This window comes from Hemitrygon akajei, chromosome 7 (assembly GCF_048418815.1).
Source record: "Hemitrygon akajei chromosome 7, sHemAka1.3, whole genome shotgun sequence".
Lineage (NCBI taxonomy): Eukaryota > Metazoa > Chordata > Chondrichthyes > Myliobatiformes > Dasyatidae > Hemitrygon > Hemitrygon akajei.
The window spans coordinates 157,147,571-157,171,875 of NC_133130.1; the positions used below are offsets into that span (position 1 = coordinate 157,147,571).

At 44.7% G+C, this 24,305-nt stretch overlaps 1 protein-coding gene across 8 annotated transcripts in view; it reads right to left on the minus strand.

Moving 5' to 3' along the window:
* Window positions 1–24,305, minus strand: part of vav2 (vav 2 guanine nucleotide exchange factor) — a 199,537-nt gene that overhangs the window by 13,192 nt on the left and 162,040 nt on the right. For 6 of the 8 annotated variants that reach the window (XM_073052255.1, XM_073052257.1, XM_073052256.1 and 3 more), the window contains 6 exons: window positions 17,113–17,222; window positions 12,210–12,311; window positions 8,924–9,012; window positions 6,751–6,770; window positions 3,169–3,193; window positions 39–169 (listed from right to left, as the gene is read on the minus strand). In XM_073052255.1, the coding sequence (XP_072908356.1) occupies window positions 39–169; window positions 3,169–3,193; window positions 6,751–6,770; window positions 8,924–9,012; window positions 12,210–12,311; window positions 17,113–17,222 (477 nt within the window). The remainder of the gene's footprint in view (window positions 1–38; window positions 170–3,168; window positions 3,194–6,750; window positions 6,771–8,923; window positions 9,013–12,209; window positions 12,312–17,112; window positions 17,223–24,305) is intronic. The other 2 variants (XM_073052261.1, XM_073052259.1) reach the window with 1 other exon arrangement.

Below are 24,305 nucleotides of genomic sequence, written 5' to 3' on the forward strand. Positions count from 1 at the left end.
ATCCTGCTTGGTTCAGTCCTTCCTCAATTGGGCCTCACCTCCCACCATGTTGTCTCCGGATCTCCCTTGAGCAGTTCGATGACTTCCCCAGTCTGAAAACTGAGGACTGGTTTTCCATTGGGTGGAGGGGGGCTGCCTTGGTAGGAACGGATTGCAAGCATTCTCGGACCTGAAGGGGAAAAAAAAAGCACAAGAGATCCATTTCCATCACATTCCCAAACCCTAGCAAAAGAGCTGAAAGTGTCGGTATAATAGCAATTGAATAAATAGCTACAATCTGCATCAGACTCAGAAACATTACACTGTGTGCACCAGATATAGTGTGCATATTGAATTTTTACTCACAGACATTGCTTTATTGACTTTAATTTGTGCTTTGAGCAAACACTCGTGTCAGCAGGTTCCATTCCTACCAAGGTTTTAAGTCATTAGCAAGCCGCTAATGAAAGGACTTGTGTCAGCTGGGGCTAAATCCACACCCATATCGAAGGCTGTGAACTTTGCTCCCCGGATACAAACCCACTGTCCAGAGGGAAGAAAGGGAGGGCTGGCAGAGGAGGGTTCAGGAGTGTTCAGTTGGCAAAAAGAAAGTGCCAAGGGAGGGAGGGTTCTGTGGAGAAAGAATGTCAAGATGTGGGAGGGGAAGCGAAGAAAAAATGCTGACGTGTGGGAGGGGCGAAGTTGAGGAGTTGGAGGTGAAGTATTACAGAGGCTGAGGAGTGAAGGAGTGTTACAGAGACTGAGGAGTGAGTGATGTGTTACAGAGACTGAGGAGTGAGTGATGTGTTACAGAGGCTGAGGAGTTGGGGAAGTGTTACAGAGGCTGAGGAGTTGGGGGAGTGTTACAGAGGCTGAGGAGTTGGGGGAGTGTTACAGAGACTGAGGAGAGGGAGTAGTGTTACAGAGGCTGAGGAGTTGGGGGAGTGTTACAGAGACTGAGGAGTGAGAGGGATGTGTTACAGAGGCTGAGGAGTGAGGGGAGTGTTACAGAGGCTGAGGAGTGAGAGGGATGTGTTACAGAGGCTGAGGAGTGAGGGGAGTGTTACAGAGACTGAGGAGTGAGGGGAGTGTTACAGAGACTGAGGAGTGAGGGGAGTGTTACAGAGGCTGAGGAGTGGGGGAGTGTTACAGAGGCTGAGGAGTGGGGGAGTGTTACAGAGACTGAGGAGTGAGAGGGATGTGTTACAGAGGCTGAGGAGTTGGGGGAGTGTTACAGAGGCTGAGGAGTGAGGGGAGTGTTACAGAGGCTGAGGAGAGGGAGTGGTGTTGCAGAGGCTGAGGAGTTGGGGGAGTGTTACAGAGGCTGAGGAGTTGGGGGAGTGTTACAGAGGCTGAGGAGTGGGGGAGTGTTACAGAGACTGAGGAGTGAGGGTGTTACAGAGACTGAGGAGTGAGGGTGTTACAGAGACTGAGGAGAGGGATGTGTTACAGAGGCTGAGGAGTTGGGGGAGTGTTACAGAGGCTGAGGAGTGAGGGGAGTGTTACAGAGGCTGAGGAGTGAGGGGAGTGTTACAGAGACTGAGGAGTGAGGGGAGTGTTACAGAGACTGAGGAGAGGGAGTAGTGTTACAGAGGCTGAGGAGTTGGGGGAGTGTTACAGAGACTGAGGAGTGAGGGGAGTGTTACAGAGACTGAGGAGAGGGAGTAGTGTTACAGAGGCTGAGGAGTGAGGGGAGTGTTACAGAGACTGAGGAGTGAGGGAGTGTTACAGAGGCTGAGGAGTGAGGGGAGTGTTACAGAGGCTGAGGAGTTGGGGGGAGTGTTACAGAGACTGAGGAGTGAGGGGAGTGTTACAGAGACTGAGGAGTTGGGGGAGTGTTACAGAGGCTGAGGAGTTGGGGGTGTGTTACAGAGGCTGAGGAGTTGGGGGAGTGTTACAGAGACTGAGGAGAGGGAGTAGTGTTACAGAGACTGAGGAGTTGGGGGAGTGTTACAGAGACTGAGGAGTGAGAGGGATGTGTTACAGAGGCTGAGGAGTGAGGGGAGTGTTACAGAGACTGAGGAGTGAGGGGAGTGTTACAGAGGCTGAGGAGTTGGGGGTGTGTTACAGAGGCTGAGGAGTTGGGGGTGTGTTACAGAGGCTGAGGAGTTGGGGGAGTGTTACAGAGACTGAGGAGAGGGAGTAGTGTTACAGAGGCTGAGGAGTTGGGGGAGTGTTACAGAGACTGAGGAGTTGGGGGAGTGTTACAGAGACTGAGGAGAGGGGGAGAGTGTTGCTGAGGCTGAGGAGAGGGAGTGGTGTTGCAGAGGCTGAGGAGTGGGGGGAGTGTTACAGAGACTGAGGAGAGGGAGTAGTGTTACAGAGGCTGAGGAGTTGGGGGAGTGTTACAGAGACTGAGGAGTTGGGGGAGTGTTACAGAGACTGAGGAGAGGGGGAGAGTGTTGCTGAGGCTGAGGAGAGGGAGGTCTGGTGTTGCAGAGGCTGAGGAGAGGGGGAGAGTGGTGCTGAGGCTGAGGAGAGGGAGGTGTGGTGTTGCTGAGGAGAGGGGGAGAGTGGTGCTGAGGCTGAGGAGGGAGGGGAGTGTTACAGAGACTGAGGAGAGGGAGTGGTGTTGCTGAGGCTGAGGAGAGGGGGAGAGTGGTGCTGAGGCTGAGGAGAGGGAGTGGTGTTGCAGAGGCTGAGGAGGGAGTGGTGTTGCTGAGGCTGAGGAGAGGGGGAGAGTGTTGCTGAGGCTGAGGAGAGGGAGTGGTGTTGCAGAGGCTGAGGAGGGAGTGGTGTTGCTGAGGCTGAGGAGAGGGGGAGAGTGTTGCTGAGGCTGAGGAGAGGGAGTGGTGTTGCTGAGGCTGAGGAGGGAGGCAGTGGAGAAAGATTGTCCAGGAAAGGGCAGAAGATGGTGAACATATTCAGAGCAGCAGCACTGTGTGTTGCTCTGTCAGAAACGTGATGGTTAGGGCGTGTTGCTTCACTGCAGTCACTGCACGTTCTACTGATATGGACAATCCCAGCTGAATGTCCACACAAGGACTGAGTATCCCTTTCCACTTCTTATCTCACAACATTACCAAAACAGATTAACTGTTCACTTCTGCCACAGTTAGTTCTGTGGTGTTTGACTGCCACATTTTTCCACCTTGTAACAGTAACAGCCGATCACATGGGCTGAATGTTTTGAAGTTAGGGTTTAAATTTGTATTGAAATAGTCTCACCCATGGGCTGACACTACTTACCTGCAGATGGCTGTTGCCCTCCATCCTGTAAAAACGAAAAAAAAAAGGTTTTGAATATTTTGAAGCCTGGGGAAGAATACACACACTGGACAACTAATACTTATTGGTGTCTTAAATTCCTTTATATGTTTTAGATGTTTTATTGCAGAAAGAGAGTATCAAAATAAAAACGACAAAATAAACTTAAAAAAACAGTTCCCACTATTACAATCTCAGTTTAACTTCGGACTACACCCTTGTTCCGTATGCAGTTTGAAAATAACTAAAACAAACTATACAAAACCAGTATGGTAGTGGCAATTATTTGGCACACGTGTGCTTCCGAACACATATAGGCTGGACCTTGAAATGAGTTCTTCTCGCTCACACTAGTAGGCTGATTAAGGAACTTTGCAATCACGCTATCCAGTGCTGATCAATTTACTCGTGAAAATCACACCTGGGAAAAGCATTTGAACGTCGTCCTTTCGAGAACATGGCAACTCTTTGTTCTACTCCACCCATGCAAAATGACATCTCCGTTTTCTCTTAAAGGCACAGGCAGCTACTTTAGCATTACCAAGGTGAATGCGTAAGTGCACTTTAACAATTAAAAAAAATGATATTCAATGGTCACCTGGTTACAAATAAATTTAGTTGGTAAGTTTCTCTTTATTCTGTGAGCCTGGGTTGTGACTGGTCTGCGCTGTGCAACAAATTAGGACAAGAGCTTCTGCCACCTCCAGTGGCCCCTCAAATTACTGGGTATGATGATTCCTCCATTCAATGAGTCTCAGTCTAATTACTCATGGACGGCAAGTCAATATACATAAAAGCTGGAGGAACTCAGCGGGTCAGTCAGCATTTATAGAAGTCAATAAACAGTCAATATTTTGGGCTGAGACCATTTCTCAGGACTGAAAAGGGGGAAGACACCAGCATGAAAGGGGGGGGGGGGGCGGGGAAGGGAGATAGCTAAAAGGTGATAGGTGAAACCAGGTGGGTGGGAAAGGTAAACGGCTGGAGAAGGAATCTGATAAGAGAGGACAGTGGGCCATGGGAGAAAGGGAACATGCTGGGCACCAGGGGGAAGTGATAGGCAGGTGAGGAGAAGAGTTAAGAGGCCAGAGTGGGAAATAGAAGGAGGAACAAACAAAATTACCAGAAGAAATATCAGTGTTCAGGTTGGAATATGTCGAAATATGTGGTGATGTTCTCCCACCCTGAGAGTGACCTCATCACGGCAGAACAAGAGGTCATGGTAATGGGGAACAGGGAAAGGAATTAAACTGGTTGGCCACTGGGAAATCCCACTTTTGGCAGGTGGAGCAGAGGTGCTCAACAAAGCTTTCCCCAATTTACACCGGGTCTCAACAATGTAGAGGAGGCCACACCGGGAGCACCGCATACAACAGACAACCCCCAACAGGTATGAAGTGTTGCCTCGGCTGGAAAGACTAGCTGGGTCCTCACCTCGAGTATTGTGAGCAGGTTTGGGCCCTTTATCGTAGAAAGAATGTACTGAAACTGGAGAGGGTTCAAAGGAGGTTCACAAAAATAATTCCCGGATTGAATGGCTTGTCTTGTGAAGTGTTTGATGGCTCTGGGTCTGTATTCACTAGAATTCAGAAGAATAATCCGTTACCAATTTGAAACCTATTGGATGTCGAAAGGCCTTGATAGAGTGGATGTTGAGAGGGTGTTTCCTATGGTGGGAGAGTCTAGGACCAGAGGACACAGCCTCAGAATAGAGGGGCGTCCTTTTAGAATGGATATGAGGAGGAATTTCTTTATTCAGAGGACAGTGAATCTGTGAAATTCATTACCACAGGTATCTGTGGTGGCTAAGTCATTGGGCATATTTAAGGGAGAAGTTGATAGATTCTTGAATGGTCAGGGTGTGAAGGAATAAGGGGAGAAGGCAGGAGACTGGAGCTGAGAGGAAAAATTCATTAGCTATGCTGAAATGGCAGAATAGACTCAATGGGCCAAATGGCCTATTTCTGCTTCTATACCTTATGGTATAGATGCGGTGGAAACAATGTAGCTGAGAAAATGGAATTAGCATTTTTACAGGAGACTGGGTGGGAGAGGTACAGTTAAGGTAGCCGTGGGAATTGGTAGGTTTACAAAAGATGTCAGTAGACAGCTTACCTCCAAAGAAGGAGACTGAGAGATTGAGAAGGAGGAGAGAAGTGTCAGAAATGGGCCAAATGAATTTAAGGGCAGGGTGGAAGTTAGAAGCAAAGTTGATGACATTGACAAGCCGAGCATGGCTGCGTGAAGCAGCACTAATGCAGGAAGGATGAAGGTGAGCTCAGACTGTGCATAGATGGCAAGTCATCGTTTCTTACACAGATTTTAATTTCCTTTTTTTACACAGAATGGTAGGTGCCTAGGACACACTGTCAGGGTTGGTGGTGGAAGCATTTCAAAAACTCTTAGAGACACACATGAGAATGTAGGGAATGTAAGGTTATAGATCATAAAGGTTTACTTTAATTCAGCATCATGGCAAAGTGCCTGTTCTTCAGCAGCACTTTTAGATGTTTTATACTGGTTGCCACTCTCCAGAGCTGATCTCTTCCTTTCCTCAAGTGACACTTCAGTCTAAACTTCAATTTAGACAAGACAAGCTCAGTTGTATTCATTTTAATTTAAGTTGAAATATTTGTATCTGTCCGTTTCAAGAAATCATAGCTAGGCCAAAATGGCACCAACCTGATCTCTAACATGACTTTCAGCCTCTACCATGGCCTAAGCCAGCCAGACAGATGAATGGCAAGTGAATTTGGTGCCATGGACACAGAGAAGTGTTCAGGAAAGAGTAATACAAGTTTAGAGGGAGCATGCAGGAGTACAACATCAGTGAATTACTGTTATATTGTCTGGCTGCATCACAGCCTGGTATGGAAACAACAATGCCATGGAATGGAAATTCCTACAAAACATAGTGAATTCAGCCCAGTACATCACAGGTAAAGCCCTTGAGCATGTCTACATGAAACGCCGTCGTAGGAAAGCAGCATCCATCATCAGGGATCCCCACCACTCAGGTCACGTTCTTTTCTCGCTGTTGCCATCAGGCAGGAAGTACAAGAGCCCCAGGACTTAGCCACCATGTTCAAGAACAGTTACTACTCCTCAACCATCAGACTCTAGAACAAAAGGGGATAACTTCACCCAACTTCACTTGCCCCATCATTGAAGTATTCCCACAACCAATGAACTCAGTTTCAAGGTCTCTTTATCTCATTATCTCATGTTCTCATTATTTATCGCCATTTATTTATAATTGCATTTGCACAGTCTGTTGTCTTCTGCACTCCGGTTGATCTTTCATTGATCCTGTTATGGTTATTCCAAAGATTAGTTGAGAATACCCGCAAGAAAATGAACCTCAGGGTTGTATATAGTGACATATGTGTACTTTGATAATAAAATTTACTTTGAACTTTAATACTCAGTGCCTGGGAAGAGCGGAAGCCATGCTCTAGCGATATCAATGCCTGGGGAGCCTTTACCCCAGGATTTATCAGCAAAGTAATGAGGAGAAACCTGGCAAAAAAGTCACTGGTGTCTCTTCATTTCATTATAACTTACCAGATCATCAACTGGTGTGTCTGTAAGAGGAGACAGAAAGAAAGATTTTTAACCTTCTAACAATTGGTACCTTGTCCACTATTTCCATTCATGCCTTCATCTCTTGTGGCCTTCCTCCCACCCCCACCATCCCATAACCTCCCTTGGCATACCACACGCTCCCACTAGCCTGCACCTCCTGCAGTCTCCACTGATCCCTCCAGCCCACTTCCCCAGGTGAAGGCACATTGGAGAGATGGTCATGGGGAATGGATGAGTGGAATGGAGAGTCTCTGTTATGAAATTCAGCTCCACGCAACACATCACCTGGTGCCACTGCACTTTATAAACTGCTGACGGGAAAATTCAGGAGTTTGAATGAATCAGGTCATCAGGAGTCAAAGGCCATTGTACAGACAATGAACTGAACAAGAATGTAAACATTATACCTCACACTGCAGATCTCCATGTTGCTGGTAAGAACTGAATCAAGAATCAGGTCTATTATCAATGACGTACAGTATGTCATGTTTGCTGTTTAGGTAGCAGCAGTACAATGATTAAAATAAGCAAATTAGTACAAAAAGGAGAATAGTGAGGTAGTGTCTATGGGTTCATGAACCATTCAAAAATCTGTTCCTGAAACACTGCTGGTAGGTCTCTAAAGAGTTCCTATGCCTTCAGCACCTAAATACACCAAAAACATATCTCAATGTCACATTCTCTGTCTCAAAATCAGCAGTAGCTGCTGTTTTCCAAAAAAAAATGCTCATATCAAAAGACAGAATTGGAGCCTCAAGGGATGAACATGGGCATTGTGAATCCAGCTTTTAATCCATGTTCAGGGAGGGTTTAATAGGATGGATTCGAGGGAGCTTCACATAGTATCCATTTTGTGTTGTGCTTGTTCTGAGAGTAAGAAAGCTTGGAGCTTCATCTCAGGGACAGTGGAATTCTCCCGGAAGATTGAAGAGCTGTGGAAGTCATCACCCCTAATGTATATTCACATGCTCAGTTTGCAGCTTCCCAAAGATATTTTACGTCAATTCATTCCATTTCATCAACCAAATTGCAATCACAGATTCCTTTCTGATGTATCTTGCAGTAGTCGATTGAGAAAGATCTGCACTCAGCGTCAGCAAGACCAAAGAACTGATTGTGGACTTCAGAAAGTGTAAGTTGAGGGAACACACACCAGTCCTCATAGAGGGATCAGAAGAGAAAGAGTGAGCAACTTCAAGTTCCTGTTGTCAACATCTCTGAGGATCAATACTGGACCCAACATTTCGACACAGTTACAAAGAAGGGACGACAGTGGCTGTATTTCATTAGGAGTTCAACAAAATTTGGTCTATCACCAAAGACACTCACAAATTTCTACATATGTAGAACATTTTAATGGGCTACATCACTGACTGGTATGGGAGGGAGGTGGAGAGGGCTTCCACACAGGACCGAAGTAAGCTGCAGAGAGTTGTAAACCCAGTTTCGAGCACTAGCCTCCGCAGTATCCAAGGCATCTTCAAGGTGCAATGCCTCAAAAAGTGGTGCCTATCATTAAGGACCCCTATCACCCCAAGTCATGCCTTGTTCTCATTGCTACCATCATCAGGAAAGAGGTACAGAAGCCTGAAGGCACACACTCAACAATTCAGGAACAGCTTCTTTCCCTCTGCCATCCAATTTCTGAATGGACATTGAACCTATGAACCTATGAACTCTACCTCACTACCTTTTTTATTTCTATTTTTGCAATACGTATTTAATTTAACTATTTTATATATATATATATATACACACACTTGCTGTAATTCAATTTTTTCTCTATTATTATGTATTGCATTGTACTGCTGCTGCAAAGACAACAAGTACCAGTAATAATAAACCTGATTCTAATTCTGATTTATTCTGCACACTTCACCGTCTCCAGATTGCTCAAGGTGCTTTAGAGGCAAATGTGTGTAGTCACGGGGTTAACGTTGGAAGCATGACAGACAATTTATATAAAGCAATCTCCTATAAAAAATGTAAAACTGGCCAGAAACTGTTTTAGTGATGTTGATTGCTGAATAAGCATAGGAATGGAATAAGATGCAAATTTCACAAGAGCTCCTCAGTAATGCCTGACAATAGCACAAACTTCACAGCAAGGGCCTTTGGCACAATCAATAACTACAGGCAATGCGATACGTACTTAACTTGCATTGTGCTGCTGTCTCCAGACATTCCTTGTGAGCTCCAGCCCCACATTTGGAACAAGTGTACCCCTGGTAAAAGATCCCTCTGCAAGAAAGGGACAGAACAAAGAAATGAGATTTGCAAATGGACTAAACCAACAAATGGAAATCGTTGACGATTTATCAGTTGTAGTAAAGAGATAACTGATCTGAGTGGACTCAATCCAACTATTTGGCCTCACACTCAGTCAGCTTTTACTCCTGAAACACTGATGTATTGTTCTGTATATCAGGACCTCGTCCTCCATCTCAACTACAATCCTTGAGACATTATTTCACCAGATGTTTAACCTACAGCCTACCTGCCTAACTGGGTAAAGGTTAAGGACCAAGTATTTCAGTATTTTGTTTTTATTTTTAAATTGCTCCAGGTTTCAGTATTTACAGTTTCTTGTGTCTCCAGCCTGAATATTGAGGTTTCAATTTCATGGATCCTCAGAGGCAAGAATAATCTCTCAGGCCTCTTTTTCAAGTAGTTACCACTGAGCCAAGGTAGAATTTTTAAAAAGTAATGCTGGAGAAACTCGACAGGTCAAGCAACATCAAGAGAGGGAAATGGGCAGGTACATTTTGGATCGAGATCCTTCATCTGGACTGTCAGTGTCTGTAGTCCCTTGTGTTGCCAAAGTAGAGTTACCCACTTAATTTACATGGTGGATTCCTGACCTTCATTAGTAGCCAAGATGTGGGGTTAAGATTGCAAAGGGAGCTGGAAAAGGCATGTAATAAGAATAATGACACAATTATAATTGGGCACTTTAATAGGCAAGGAGATTAGGAAAATCAGATCGCTAGAGAGAAAATTTGTTGAATGCCCACGAGATGGCTTTTTAGAGCAGCTTGTGCTTGAGCCTGCTTGGGGCTATTTTAGATTGGGCGTTGTGTAATAACCCAGATCTTATTATGGAGCTTAATGTAAAGGAACCCCTAGGAAGCAGTGATCATAATATGATTGAATTCATACTGCAGTTTGAGGGGGAGAAGCATAACTCACATGTATCAATTTCACAATGGAATAAGGGGATTACACAGATGGCTGGAGTTTCTGGGAATAGTTCACGAGGCACAGGGTAGATATGTCCCATGGAGGAAGAAGTTCTCACGTGGCAGGGGTAGGCAACCATGGCTGACAAAGGAAGTTAAGGACTACATAAGAGCCAAGGAAAGAGAATATGAGGTAGCAAAGGTGAGTGGGAAGTTGGATGATTGGGAGCTTTTAAAATCCAACAAAGGGCAACTAAAAAAGCTATTAGAAGGGAAAAGATGAAATATGAGGGCAGAGTAGCCAATTATATAAAGCAGGATACTAAAAGTTTTTTCAGTTATATAAAGAGTAAAAGGGAGGTTAGAGATGATATTAAACCATTGGAAAGTAATGCTGGTGAGGTAGTAATGGGGGACAAAGAAAAGCCAGATGAACTTAATGGGTACTTAGCATCAGTCTTCATTGTGGAAGTGACTAGCAGTGTGCCAGAGGTCTGTGAGTGTCAGGGAGCAGCAGTGAGTGCCATTGTTATTACAAAGGAAAAAAATGTGAGGCAATCTGAAAGGTCTTAAGGTGGATAAGTCACATAGACCAGATAGACTACATCCCAGAGTCCTGAGAGAGGTTGCTGAAGAGATGACAGATGCATTGGTCATGGACTTTCAAGAATCACTTGATTCTGGCATGGTCCCAGAGGACTGGAGGATTGCAAATGTCACTCCACACTCTAAGAAGGGAGGAAGGCAAAAGAAAGGAAATTATAGGCCAGTTAGCCTAACCTCAGTGGTTAGGAAAGTGTTGCAGTCTATTCTTAAGGGTGAGGTTTCAAGGTACTTGGAGACTAATGATAAAATTAGTCAACGTCATCATGGTTTCTGTAAAGGGAAGCTTTGCCTGACAAATCTGTTAAGGGTTGTTCGAAGAAGTAACAAACAGGATGGACAAAGGAAAAGCAGTGGATGTCATTTACCTGAGATTTTTAGAAGGCGCTTGATAAGCTGCCACACATGAGGCTGCTTAACAAGGTAAAGTCCTCTGGCATTACAGGAAAGATACTGGCATGGACAGCGGAATGGCTGACAGGCAGGAGGCAGCGATTGGGAATAAAAGGGGTCTTTTTCTGGTTGGCTGCCTGTGACTAGTAGCTAATTTACAGCTTGGTAAAGAAAGCAGATGCAATGTTGGCATTTATTTCAAGGGGAATAGAATATAAAAACAAGGAGATAATGCTAGTCAGGCCGCACTTGGAGTATTGTCAACAGTTTTGGGTCCCATATCTCAGAAAGGATGTGTTCTCATTGGAGAGAGTCCAGAGGAGGTTCATGAGGATGATTCTGGGAATGAAGTGGTTAACATATGAGGAGCGTTTGGCAGCTTTGAGCCTGTACTCACTAGAATTTAGAAGAATGCAAGGTGGGGGGTGGAATCTCACTGAAACCTACTGAATGTTGAAAGAACTAGATAAGGTGGATGTGGAGACGGTGGGGGTATCCAGAACTAGAGGGCACAGCCTCGAGATTGAGGGGTCAACCTTTTAGAACAGAGGTAAGGAGGAATCTTTTTAGCCAGAGTGTAGTAAATCTGTGGAATGCTCTGTCACAGACTGCGGTGGAGGCCAAGTCCGTGCGTTTATTTCAGGCGGAAGTTGATCGTTTCCTGATCGGTCAGGGCATCAAAGGCTATGGCAAGAAGGCAAGTGTATGGGATTGAGTGGGATCTGGGATCAGCCATGATGATGTAATGGCGGAGCAGACTCGATGGGCTGAATGGCCTAATTCTGCTCCTATGTCTAATGGTCTTAGGGTCTTATTAGACAGTTACCAGGAAACCATCTGATCAGCACCACTGTACTTCGGAGTAGTTAACAGCACCAAGAGGTACAACACTATCAGTTACACGCTGGACAAAAGAGATGCCTTACATTTAATATTCTTAACCAGTCTTCATTAAATCTCCAGTCCAGCTCCAAGATATTGAGCATGGGCCGTAACACCTATTCATGGTTTTGTCAAACCAAGTGGGATGCACCATTTCAGCAAATGATTCCACCATTCACTGCTCCTCAGTACCACCCCGCAGTTGCTAATTAATTAATAATATAGTAATCATCGATTAATTACTGTTAACTATGTCTTCATTTTAAAAGCTATAAATGCAGAATAGGACCATCACCCTAATGTATTCTGAAACCCTGCCCCCACAGGATCAGCGTACACCTCCCAGCCCCTCAGGGCCACACAGCTTGCTTTCATTTTTACCTTAACAACATCTTGCAGGCTTTACAGTTTGTGAATTTGTCGAACGTCGTCATTTGGAAATTATGATAATTTGCTGTTGCTTTCTCAGGTTTAATATTTGATCTGAAAAGGAAATTAATTTGAGAAAAAAAATCATCAGCAGGCACTTCTTTTAACTATCTAATTAAAGCCTTTTAATTTTATTCATCCCCTAATCTGAGAAGCAGCTGCTTCTACGAAGCACTCAGGTGAGCAGAATTGAATGCACGGTTGATGTACACTGTGGTACACCTGGGAACAGGAGGAAATCATTTATATCCTCAGAACTATCCTGCTGTTGAGTAAAATCATGGCTTATTAGCATCCTAACTCCACTGACATACTTTAATTCTGTAATCCTAAACAACATAATTCACCAAAAGTATACCTTACCTCAAATGGTCCAATTTAATACCAGAAAATGTTTACAGTATACAACCTGAAATTCTTACTCTTCACAGACATCCATGAAACTGGAGAAAAACCCCAAAGAATGAATGACAGAAAAACGCTAGAACCCCAAAGCCCCCTCCTACGCACAGGCAGCATCAAAAACATCAACACTCTCCCATCCCCCACTTCCTCCAGCAAAAGCATCAACCCCCCCACCACCACCCACCAAGCAAGCAATAGCAAAGCCCCCAAAGAGACCACAATCTAGAATCCATCAAAAACTACTGTCCATCCCAACACTTTGACAAGTTCTCTCTCACTAGCAAGGGAGAGAGAGAGATCTTTCCTACAACAAGAGGGGAGACCAGCAGATCGCTGTTCCAACGCTACAATTTTCCATGTCACTTCTCCAAACCGCCAGACTCGAGGACCAACAGACTCTCACACATCGTCAAGAGAGAGCGTTCTGGAGTTCTGAATTAATCTCTTCTTTTGCGGCGAGCAGGCCAGATTTCCATTACATTTTGAGTTTACCACATTTCCTGGCAAACTCAAGTTAAGATTAAGCCCAATTATTTGGGTCACCCTACCACATTCCCCTCCAACTACCCTATCAAATCAAATCATTCATTCATTCAACGGAACACTTCAAAGAGGTTCCAATCTCCAGGCTTAAACTATGAAAGCTGTGTAAGTTAACTGTCCTTGTGGAGGAATCATTTTAGTACATCTGCACTACATCGTGCATGCTGTATCTTTTCTGTGTTTGATTTGATCCTTCATTTCCGGGTTTGGTATCTCAGACAGGAAATAGCGTAAGTCAGGGATGCTGAACCTTTTTTGAGAACGGGTGCCCAAATGGGCGATAATCTTCTAAAAATTCTCCGGCATGCCATGGCAATTTTGAGCACAGATGATCACTGATTAATAAATTAATAACAATAATTATGGAGTTTTTATTGGGAAAAGTATGTCCTTTGCTTTTTTATGTGGATTTATTATTTCACTATTAATAAAAGTATAACAGAGACAGATTGAAATAAACTGTATTAGAAAACCTGTTCAGCAACACCGAGAGCAAGGCAAAAGAGTGATCCTGAGTCAGTTTGAGGAGCGGAGAGCTAAACAGAGAGCACAGCGGACAGCAGACAACAATCCCACGATGCCCTACACGTGCAGCAACTGTGGCAGGGCCTACCGTTCCAGGATTGGCCTCAATAGCCACAGTCGACACTGCTCGACAAACCAGTGACTACCAGAGGCGCAGTACCCATGGTCGACCACGACCGACGGAGGCCACAATCAGTTCAAAAATCATTAGTATTAATATTTTAAAAAGACAAATAGTATTGTTATCCTAACCTTTTTTACTATCAAAATATTGATGTATACGCCAGGTCTGTGAGGATTTCAAAATGGACCGTTCAACATCGTATGTTCTTGCAATCATCCAGCTGGCACCAAACCAGCATGAGACATTTCCAGAGGCGAAATCTCACTGCTCTGAGATGGTAAGAATAACATCATTCACTGCTTCGTTTGGCAGCAAAGATAATCATTATGGGTGGGGCTTAAAGAATTGAGGGACAGCACTGCACGTCACGTGCCGACAGAACATTAGTGTGTGCTTTCCTGGGAATGGCTGCCATAGTCTCACCACCCCTGCCATAGATGGTATAGGTAAAAAGGTAAAGTTCCTCCCTGCGCCTTGTTGGGTGTTATCAGGCGGCAACCTTGTTATTTATTTAGCATTGGTCTGTTTTACAAGGCCGAGTTACTAGCTCAACACTCAACAGAGCATGCTTGGAAAGTGTGCAAGGAGCCGGCTGGATTAGAACCGGGGACCTGTTGTTCTGAAGTCCGGTGCAGATCCCACTACACCACTGGCACGGGCCATAGGTGACATAGTGCAGATTTATTAGAATGATACCTTAAGATTACAGTCTTTTTGAGCCATTCCAGTTGAACAAATTAATTGATTTGACAGGATATTCCAAGGGAATCTAGGTCTTCTGGTAAGAAGAACAAAACTAGCGACAGGCTGTAAGAGATTACAGATACTGATAACAGAGCTCTCCCACTGTAAACCTCCTGGAATAAGTGGGAACACATCTCACTCTGCTTCATCGAGCAGATGCTGGACCAGGAGAGAAACACGAGGAATGCAGTGAGGCTTACAGTCTCTTTGTCACTTGAAGACAAGCTGCCGTCGTACCAAATCTGGCCAACAGGTATCCCAAGGTGCAAGAAATTGTACAATGCCTTTAACAATGCAATATTTAAGTCCAGCACATTGCAAATACGTGGTCTAAGGTCACAGCAAAACAGCTGAGTTACACTGACCCTTGTAAACTGCTGACAAAATCCACAAAGTGAGTGGTATTATTGGTAGAAGACCCAATCGGTTCCCAGCTGGAGTGACCTCCTCATTCTGCTTTATGTCTTCTTAGTATCCCTTTGCTAGTGTGCTTAACACTCTGTGTGGTATCCTGATGTCTGGGAACTGGGGGGGGGGGGAGCATTAGGTATGTTCTTCCATGACATTGGTTCCTGTATCAACCCGCCCTGAAGCACACAGGCAGTATCACAAACTTACCCCGCCTTCTACTGACTTTCTTGAAAGCAGAAGTGCGGTCCACTAGTCCAAACACTCCAGGCACCTGCAATGCCTTGAACCCTGACACCACTGGGTCTACAAGACTTTGATGCCCCTGATTGACTCAGCCTTGCTCTCCTCCTCCTCTGCAGCTTCTGGACTGGGTTCAGAAGTTCCTTGGATTTCTCCTCCACACTGCCCCTATTACTCTACATCCACGTTGTCAAGGTGGAGGTCAGAATTCCAGTCTCCTCTGGAGCGACTGGAGTTTCCTCTCATACCATTACCCGGCCCCACCTGTGCCTGTGAACTGGTGGTGTCCTGCCTCCCTACACAGACTGGACTTGTCTTTAGGCGCCCCTCAATTTTCTTCCCAGAAACATCAAAGTATCCATAACCAAATAAAAAATCAAGGAAGGTTAGCATACCTTCGGATCAAAAGCCACACCTCGAGCAAAGACAATCTCTGTAGGTGTTCCCTCGTGCATTTGCCTCAGAGGACTTAACCTGCAGTCCCATGTCTGTCACAACCATGTATGTTGATCCCTCCCCTGCCAATTTACTGCCCAACCTGCAGAGAAGGGTGCCATTAGTCTTCTACCAACCCTTCTGCAGCCAAGGAACAAAGTGGAACTTTTAAGAGTCGTTACAGAGTCAATGAGAGAAGCAGACCTTCCAGTCCGGCTTATACACGCTGGCATCCAAACAGCCACTGGCATTACTCATACATTAATCCCATCTTTTACACTCCCCGCATTCTCATCTACTCCTCTCAGATTCCCCTCCTCTCACTAGGGGCAGTTTACAAAGGCCATTTGACCTCCCAGTCCACGCCTTTGAGATAGACAAGGAAACTTGAACACCCAGTCATGTGGTGCAAAAATACAAACTCCACACAGACAACACCAGAGATCACAGGAAGCGTGAAGCAATGTTCCTACTATCCGAGTCACCCAAGTAATTTAGATTATCCTTAATCAGCACATGCCTTACCATATTAGGTATGTGCCTAAATTTAAGATGCTCACAGCCACAAAGAAGTGCTAAGTACTTTGTCAGCTGTGGACACTTATTCTGGCTACAGATGTTCTACACTTATATATTTATATCATGTTTACCATTCAGACCACCTGGCAGTACAATCATTTAGTGATAAATGAACCTCAGTGGTCCAATAAGACTTTCAGAAGACACAATTTCCCAAAAGATTGTAACATAAGCCCTCAACCCAAGATGTACAGTGCATACATTCTCTGACATTAGATTGAACCATTGAATTAATCAGAAAAAAAACAAAAATATGAAGCACCTGCCAGAATACACACTTAAAGACTTGAGAGAAACATAAAATAGCTCTGACTAAACATGAAACTAGAGCCTGATCACATTGCTCTGCATATTAGTAAGGTATTCCGAGAAAGTAGAACAAAAAAAGCTCCACCCATCAATGTTACAAGGACTTGCCCTCTTTTAAAATGGCAGGCTTCCCATTTAATCACTTTAAAAAGTTCATCACCTTCCCTCCTTCCTTCAATTATCCAGCTCTCCTTGGTTTTAAAGCCCAAAATTCCCCATCCTTCTTCAATATGCTTTGAAAGTGTCCACTGGCTTTCAATGACTTCTGTACTTGGACCTCCTAAATCACAGTTCAAAATGCCCTACCTGCCACAATTTCTCCTACTTGTTTTAGACATCAATGCATGGGCGAGAAGAGAGGATTCTGGATTCCATTCCTAATAATAGAGCCGTTCATGATTGAATGATCAATCACTCCAGACTGAATCCATAAGTTAAATTTCAGTCCAGAATAACCAATGCAGTGAGTTTTGAAAAGCAGCTCATTATAACATCTCACGGGGCTTATTGCATCAGCCAAGAGGTTGCTAAGAGACTTACAATGCCATTTCAAACTGTTCCATCCATTTCCTCTTCATTTCCTCCGTTTTGCAGAACAGCTGGAACCCCTGCTTGCCCTGGAGGTGAATTAAATAAAATGCATAGGACCACTGAAAAACAGGAAAGCAAAGTCACTCAGTTAGAGACACAGGAAAACAACGTCACCCATCTGATCCCCTCAAATTCAGCCCTGCTGAAGGCCAGATACCCAACGAGGGGCATCTACTGAGGAATAAAGTCACGTTATTTCTATTTTGCTTCATGTATGAAGTTTGGGGTTTGGGCGTTATCAGCAAGATCACCATCATGACCCATGCCTGAGTGTCCTCGAGATGGTGTGGTCCTTCTGAAGACTGAGTTGTCTTTTTCAGGACCTAAATTCAGCAACAATCAAGGAGCAGTGATACATTTCCAAACCAGGACAGTGAATCACTAAATGGAAACTTCAGGCAACGCTGCTCCTATGTATCTACTGCCTCTGTACTTCCTGACAATAGAAGTTATCACCTTGAGAGCTGGGGTCAGAGGAGCCGATGTGTTCACGAATAATGCATTATCTAAATGGTAGAAATGAATAAACATTTAGGGTGGTCGATGGGGTACCAGTCAAGTGGTTTGCTTTGAGGCGGCAAGGTAGAGTGGTGATTAGCACAACGCTTCACACTACCAACGACCCGGGTTCAATTCCCATCACTGTCTGTAAGGGGTTTGTACGTTCCCCCTGTGACCACGTGGGCTTCCTCCGGGCACTCTGGTTTCCTCCCACTGTCCAAAGACATACTAGGTTAATAGGTCACTGCAAATTGTCCTGTGATTAGACTAGGATTAAATCAGGCTTTGCTGGACAGCGCAGCTCAAAGGGCCAACTCTGTGCTGTAGCTGCAATCATCCAGACACTTGGAGAATACTACTTCACTTTCCTAATTTGACTAAAAGGTGCAGGAAAGGTTTTGAGATGCTTGCTACAGGATTAACTGCCTCAGACTGCTCTTGTAGCCATGGTGTTGAAGTTCTGGTCAATGGTGCTGAAGGTGGAGGACTCAGTGATAGTAATGCCATGGAATCTCAAAGGTTTGTAGTTAGACACGTTTTGTTGGAAATGGCACAGATGTCACTTGCCCACGAGTACATCTTGTTTCAGTCTTGCTGTCTGGCAGCTTGGACTTCTTTGTTGACTGATGAGTTGCAAACAGAACTGGTTCAGTCAATAAATGGCCCACTTCTGACTGATGGATGGAAGGTCATTGATGAAGCACCGGAGGATGGATTGGTTTAGAACACACCCCTGAGGAGATCCTGAGTCTGGGATGATTGACTTACAAGGGCTACAACTATCTTCCCTTTGTCCAAAGCTTGGCTCCAACTAAAGGCGTATTTTGCCACTGATGTCAGCTTTACCAGGACTCTTTGATGCAATACTTGGTCAAGGGTAGTCAATATCAGCTTCATGTTCAGAATTTGGTATCAACTCTGTGACGAGGCTTGGAACTTTGTTACTCTCAAGAATCTCGAACCAGGCACTCGTGATCAGGTTAATCATGACAAAGTACTACTTGACATACCTGTTGATGAAATTTTCCATCACTCTACTGGTAAACTGAGAGTACACCGATTAGACCATAATTAGCCAGAATTGATTTGTCCTGTAGCTTGTGAACAGGCCATACCTGCGGAGCATTCATACTATCCAGTAGATGCCAATGTATATGAGAACTCGGCCAGAGTCACAGGTCCATAGTTGGCTAGTCACACAGGTAACCATTACCTTAACCCATTTCTTGATGTCAGGTGAAATAAGTTGAATTTGGTGAAGACAAACTTTGATGGTAGGATTTCAGGAGGAAGCTAAGATAGATTATCCACTCGGCAGTTCTGGGTAAACCTAACTCTGTGGCTTCAGTTTGGATTTAAACACCGACAAGCCAGGACCTGACACTAGTGAGCATGCTCCTTTTGCTAACTGTTCAATTGTACACCAGACCTAAACGTAGTGAGACAGCCGATCTCTGGTCTGATCCATTGGTTGTGGGATTATTTAACTATCTACTGCACGTGGTTTTCACTCTTTAGTGTGCTGCAGCTTCTCCAGATTGGCACCTGGGCATTTTCAAGCTAAGTTGACATTGTTCCTGGTTTTATTTATCTTATTTAGAGATACAGCACGGTAACAATCCTCTCTGGCCCAATGAGCCCTGCCACCTGATTACTACACCATGTGACCAATGAAACTACTAACCCATACGTCTTTGGAAAGTGGGAGGAAATACCAGAGCACCCGGAGGAAACCCACACAGTCACAGGGAGAATGTAGAAACTCCTTACAGACAGGGGTGGGAATTGAACCCAGGTCACTGAGCATTATTGCCTTGCCTTTCTGCAGCTCTTACTGAACCATATTCGATCCCCTGGCTTGGCAGCAGTGTTGGAGCAAGCCAAGAAGTTACAGTTGTGGTGGCTCAGAGCACCTTGTGGATGCCTGCTTTATTTCGCACAAATATAGTGTCAGACAGCACAATGGAGGCTCCAATCACAAACAAGAGAAAATCTGCAGATGCTGGAAATCTGAGCAACTGACACAAATGCTGGAGGAACTCAGCAGGCCAGGCAACATCTAGGAAAAAAGCACAGTCGATATTTCTTTTCCTAGATGCTACCTGGCCTGCTGAGTTCCTCCACCATTTTGTGTGTATTACAATGGAGGGTGTCTTCATTAGCTACATTTAAAATGGAGGTTGATAGATTCGTGATTAGTAAGGGTGTCAAAGGTTACATGACAAAGGCAAGAGGATGGAGTTGAGAGGGAAAATAAATCAGCCATGATCGAATGGAGGATTGGATTTGACCTCATTCTGTTCCTATCCTTATGGTCTTATGAAAATAGGACTTTACGAGCAGTGCTCGCTCTATTGATGATATCATGGATAAATGTGTTTGCTACAAGTAGACTAAAAGAATATGGTCAAGTGCATTTATCTTTTGTGTTGGTTCAGTGTCTGGTGGCCTTGTCCATCAGCACCCATCCAAAGTTGAGCTTATTGTCCTATGGAAGTGTGCACACTTGAACAGATGCAACGCGAAACCTACTTGCAGCAGCATCGCAGGCATTCACTCAGTGGCCATTTTATTAGGCATACCTGCTCGTTAATGCAAGTACCTGATCAGCGAAATACGTAGCGGCAACTCGACGAATAAAAGCATGAAGATATGGTCACGAGGTTCAGTTTTTGTTCAAACCAAACATCAGAATAGGAAGAAACGCGATCAAGTGACTTTGACTGTAGAATGATCGCAGGTGCCAGATGAGATGGTTTGAGTATCTCAGAAACTGCTGATCTCCCGGGATTTTCATGCACAACAATATCTAGAGTTGTCGGAAAGTGGTGCAAAAAATAACACAAAAAAAACCATCCAGTGAGCAGCAGTTCTGTGGGCGGAAACAACTTGCTCATGGGAGAAGTCAGAGGACAATAGCAAGACTGGTTCAAGCTGACAGGAAGGAGGCTGTAACTTAAATAACCACACATTACAACTGTGGCAGACAGAAGAGCATCTCTGAATGCACAAAATGTCGAACCTTGGGCTACCACAGCAGGAGACCACAAACGTACACTCAGTGAGCACTTTATTAGGTACAGGAGGATGAAATCAAGTGGCCAGTAGGTGCATAGAATCATGTAAACAGTATTCATAAGGGAAACATGAATTAAACATAAATTATAAACAATTGTAACAATTAAAACAAAACCAAATTCCATTTTAGTGCAAAGTGATTAAAGAAGCCATAGTGTTTCTAAACTGCACCGATTACTGCTATCCAATCACAAACAAGAGAAAATCTGCAGATGCTGGAAATCCGAGCAACACACACAAAATGCTGGAGGAACTCAACAGGCCAGGCAGCGTCTATGGAAAAGAGTACAGTTGACATTTCGGGCCGAGACCGTAAAGTTGGCTCAAGAACTGAATGGTTGAAGGGAAGTAACTATTCTTGAACCAAGTTGACCTGGTGGGGAAGGGCTTCAGGCCTCTGTACCTCCTGCCCAATGGTGGCTATGAGAAGATAGTGTGACCTGGATGGTGGGGATCTTTGATGGTGGATGTCGCCATCTAGAGGCAGTGCCTTGCATAGATTTTGCTGATGGTGAGGAGGGAAGTGGCCATGATGTATTGGGCTGAGTTCCCTGTTCCCAATAGCTTCTTACGTTCCTGCACATTCAAATTGCTATCCAGACCTCGATGCAGCCCAGTCAGCTTGGTTAATTCTGGTCTTCTTGGAGAAGAGCAGTGAAGACCCCCACCCTAAGAACATCCTATGTCCTTACAGCTTTCAGTCCTCCTTTCAAGTGTTATTCAAGACCAGGCCCTTCCTTAGGCAGCAGGTGAATCTAGCCATGACCAACTTCTCAAAGATGTGAGCTGCCTCACCGACTATCACCCGTGGCACTCTCATCTACATTGCTGAAGTGCTCTGAGGAGTTGGGTCACAGCTTGAATCAACTCCTGCCTAAGAAAGGACCTGGATCCACCACAATTTGACAATTGTAACAATAGGCCTTCAGTGGAAAATAACATCTCCTCGCTGACCATCAACACTGGCGCACCTCAAAGATGCAGGCTTAGCCTAGTGCTCTATTGTCTCTACACCAACGATTGTGGGTCTAGGCACAACTCAAACACCTTCCATAAACTTGCTGACGACACAGCTATTGTTGGCAGAATGTCGGATGGTGATGAGGAGGTGTACAGGAGTGAGATGGATCAGCTGGTTGAGTGGTGTTGCAGCAACAACCTTGTACTCAATGTCAGTAAGACCAAGGAATTGACTGTGGTCTTCAGGAAGAACACACACCAGTCCTTATTGAAGGATCAGAAGTGGAAAGATTGAGCAATTTTAAGTTCCTGGGTGTCAATATCTCTGAGGATCTATCCTGAGCCCAACATATTGATGCAATTACAAAGAGGCACAACCGTGGTTATAATTTATTAGGAATTTGAGGAGAATTGGTATGTCACCAAAGACACTCGCAAATTTCTACAGATGTACCATGGAGGGCATTCTGACCGGCTATATCACCCTCTGGTATGGACGGGCCACTGCACAGAATCAGAAAAAGCTGCAGAAAGTTTCTAAACTCAGCCAGCTCCATCATGGACTCTAGACTCCCCAGCATCCAGGAAATTTTCAAAAGGTGATGCCTCAGCAAGGTGGCATCCATCATTACGGACCCCCGTCACCCAGGACAAGTCCTCTTCTCATTGCTACCATCAAGGAGGTGGTACAGGAGCCTGAAGACGCACACTCAACGTTTCAAGAGCAGCTTCCTCCCATCTGAGAGCAGATCTCTGAATGAACAATGAACCCATGAACATTGCCTCAGTATTTTTTCCTCTCTTTTGCACTCCTTATTTAATTAAATTTTGTTACACATACTTATTGTAATTTATAGTTTTCATTTGTATGCACTGCAATGTTCTGCTGCCAAAAAACAACATATTTCACAATATATACCGGTGATATTAAGCCTGATTCTGACAAGATACCATTCCATGACCATGCCTTCTTCAGGCTGTACTTGACTGGTCTGTGGGGTAGGTCTTCCCATTTACATCCAGTCCAGCTGTTTGAGAATTGAGATTGGCAAGGTCAGGAGCAACTCTGCTCTGTCTGAATACAGAGCGGAGTTTGATGCCGTGTGGTCTTTCTATTTTTGCCCTTTTTGTTTGAACTCCGCGGTGATGGTACAACTAAGTAACTCACTGAGTAACTTCACAATTCATTAGAAGGCATGAAGTTACACGTCAGGCAGACAGGGTCAGGATGCCAGATTTCCTCTCAAAGATAATAATGAACCAGAGCAGGTGGTAACCATAATCTGATCATTTTCGAAATCTCCATGATTAGGTCACACTATTCTTGTTTTTCTAGTTTCCAGAACTTCTACTTCACAGTTTCATGGTGAGACTTCAGCTTGGGTTTGTGGACTGTTAGCCTCGGCCATTAGGTTCCTGGTTTTTGAACTACGGCTGCACCCAAATACCTTTCGGCAGAAACACTCTCCCTAGGCTGAAACTCCTTCAGTTTTTCTGCAGTCCCTGAGGTCAAGTTGGCCCTGCTGGATGAGTACACTTAGCCTGGGAATCTGCTCCGCTTCAATATGATACAAGGGGCTGAAGAAATCTGTGGTCACTGACTTTAACTCCCAGCTGTCACATTTGCCTTTCCCATTCATGGAGCTTTTCTGCTAATGTAACATTCTGCCATTCTGTTGGAAACACTCTGCCCATTTCACACTCAAAATTAGGATATTATTAGTTGCCTGCAATATAAAAAGCCACGGTTAATCAAAACCAGTTGATCCGTGGTTAGGTTAAGAACCCTTCCTTAATCCAGACATTCCCGGATGTTCAATAGAGTCAAATTCTTTCCCTGCACGGACAGCTGGGAGAGGTGGAGGATGTAATTCGTTTCAGCTGCGGAAGGCCGAAATCAAGACGAGAAGCGTGGAACACAAACCAAGAGTGCTAAACAGGCACCTGGCAACCATCACTGGGTAAATGTTTGCCTCATAACCAGCCCAGCTGATCCAGCAACACAGACTTCCACCAAATAAAACGATTCAGTACATAGAGTCCTTGTTATGCACGACAAATAGGGGCAAGGATTTTCCATGAATAAAAGACAGATATTCCTCTGGCCCTTCCATCTGTAAAAGCTTTAATACCAGTGGCCATCTCCTGTTCCTAATCATTGCTGTGGAAGCTCTAAACATAATTTGGTAATGGTGGTGCCTTGCTGAGATTCTCTGGTTCCTCCTTGACTCCACAACAACATTCATCTTTCACATGATCTCTGTAAACCAGAGGCCACTCAAGTCGCACAGCCGAAGTCGTTCTGTGACATGTTTACTTCTGAAGCCATGCAGTTGTTTTGCCTGGTGTTAGACAACAAAGACTTCTGGTGTTGAAACCTTTCATTCAGAGCCCAGGCCTAGTCCCAATCCTGTCCTAATTAGAGTGAGTGTATGGTTTAGCAAGAAGCTCCAGGCAGAAGTGATCCTAATACCCAGGACACTACAGGAGAGGGCTCTGGAGGACCATTTGGTGTTTACCAACATTGCCACAGACAGTCTCACCTTATGAGTACCTGGAGAGAGAGTCAACAGATTAACAAGGACAGGAGGAGTAAGCAGTTG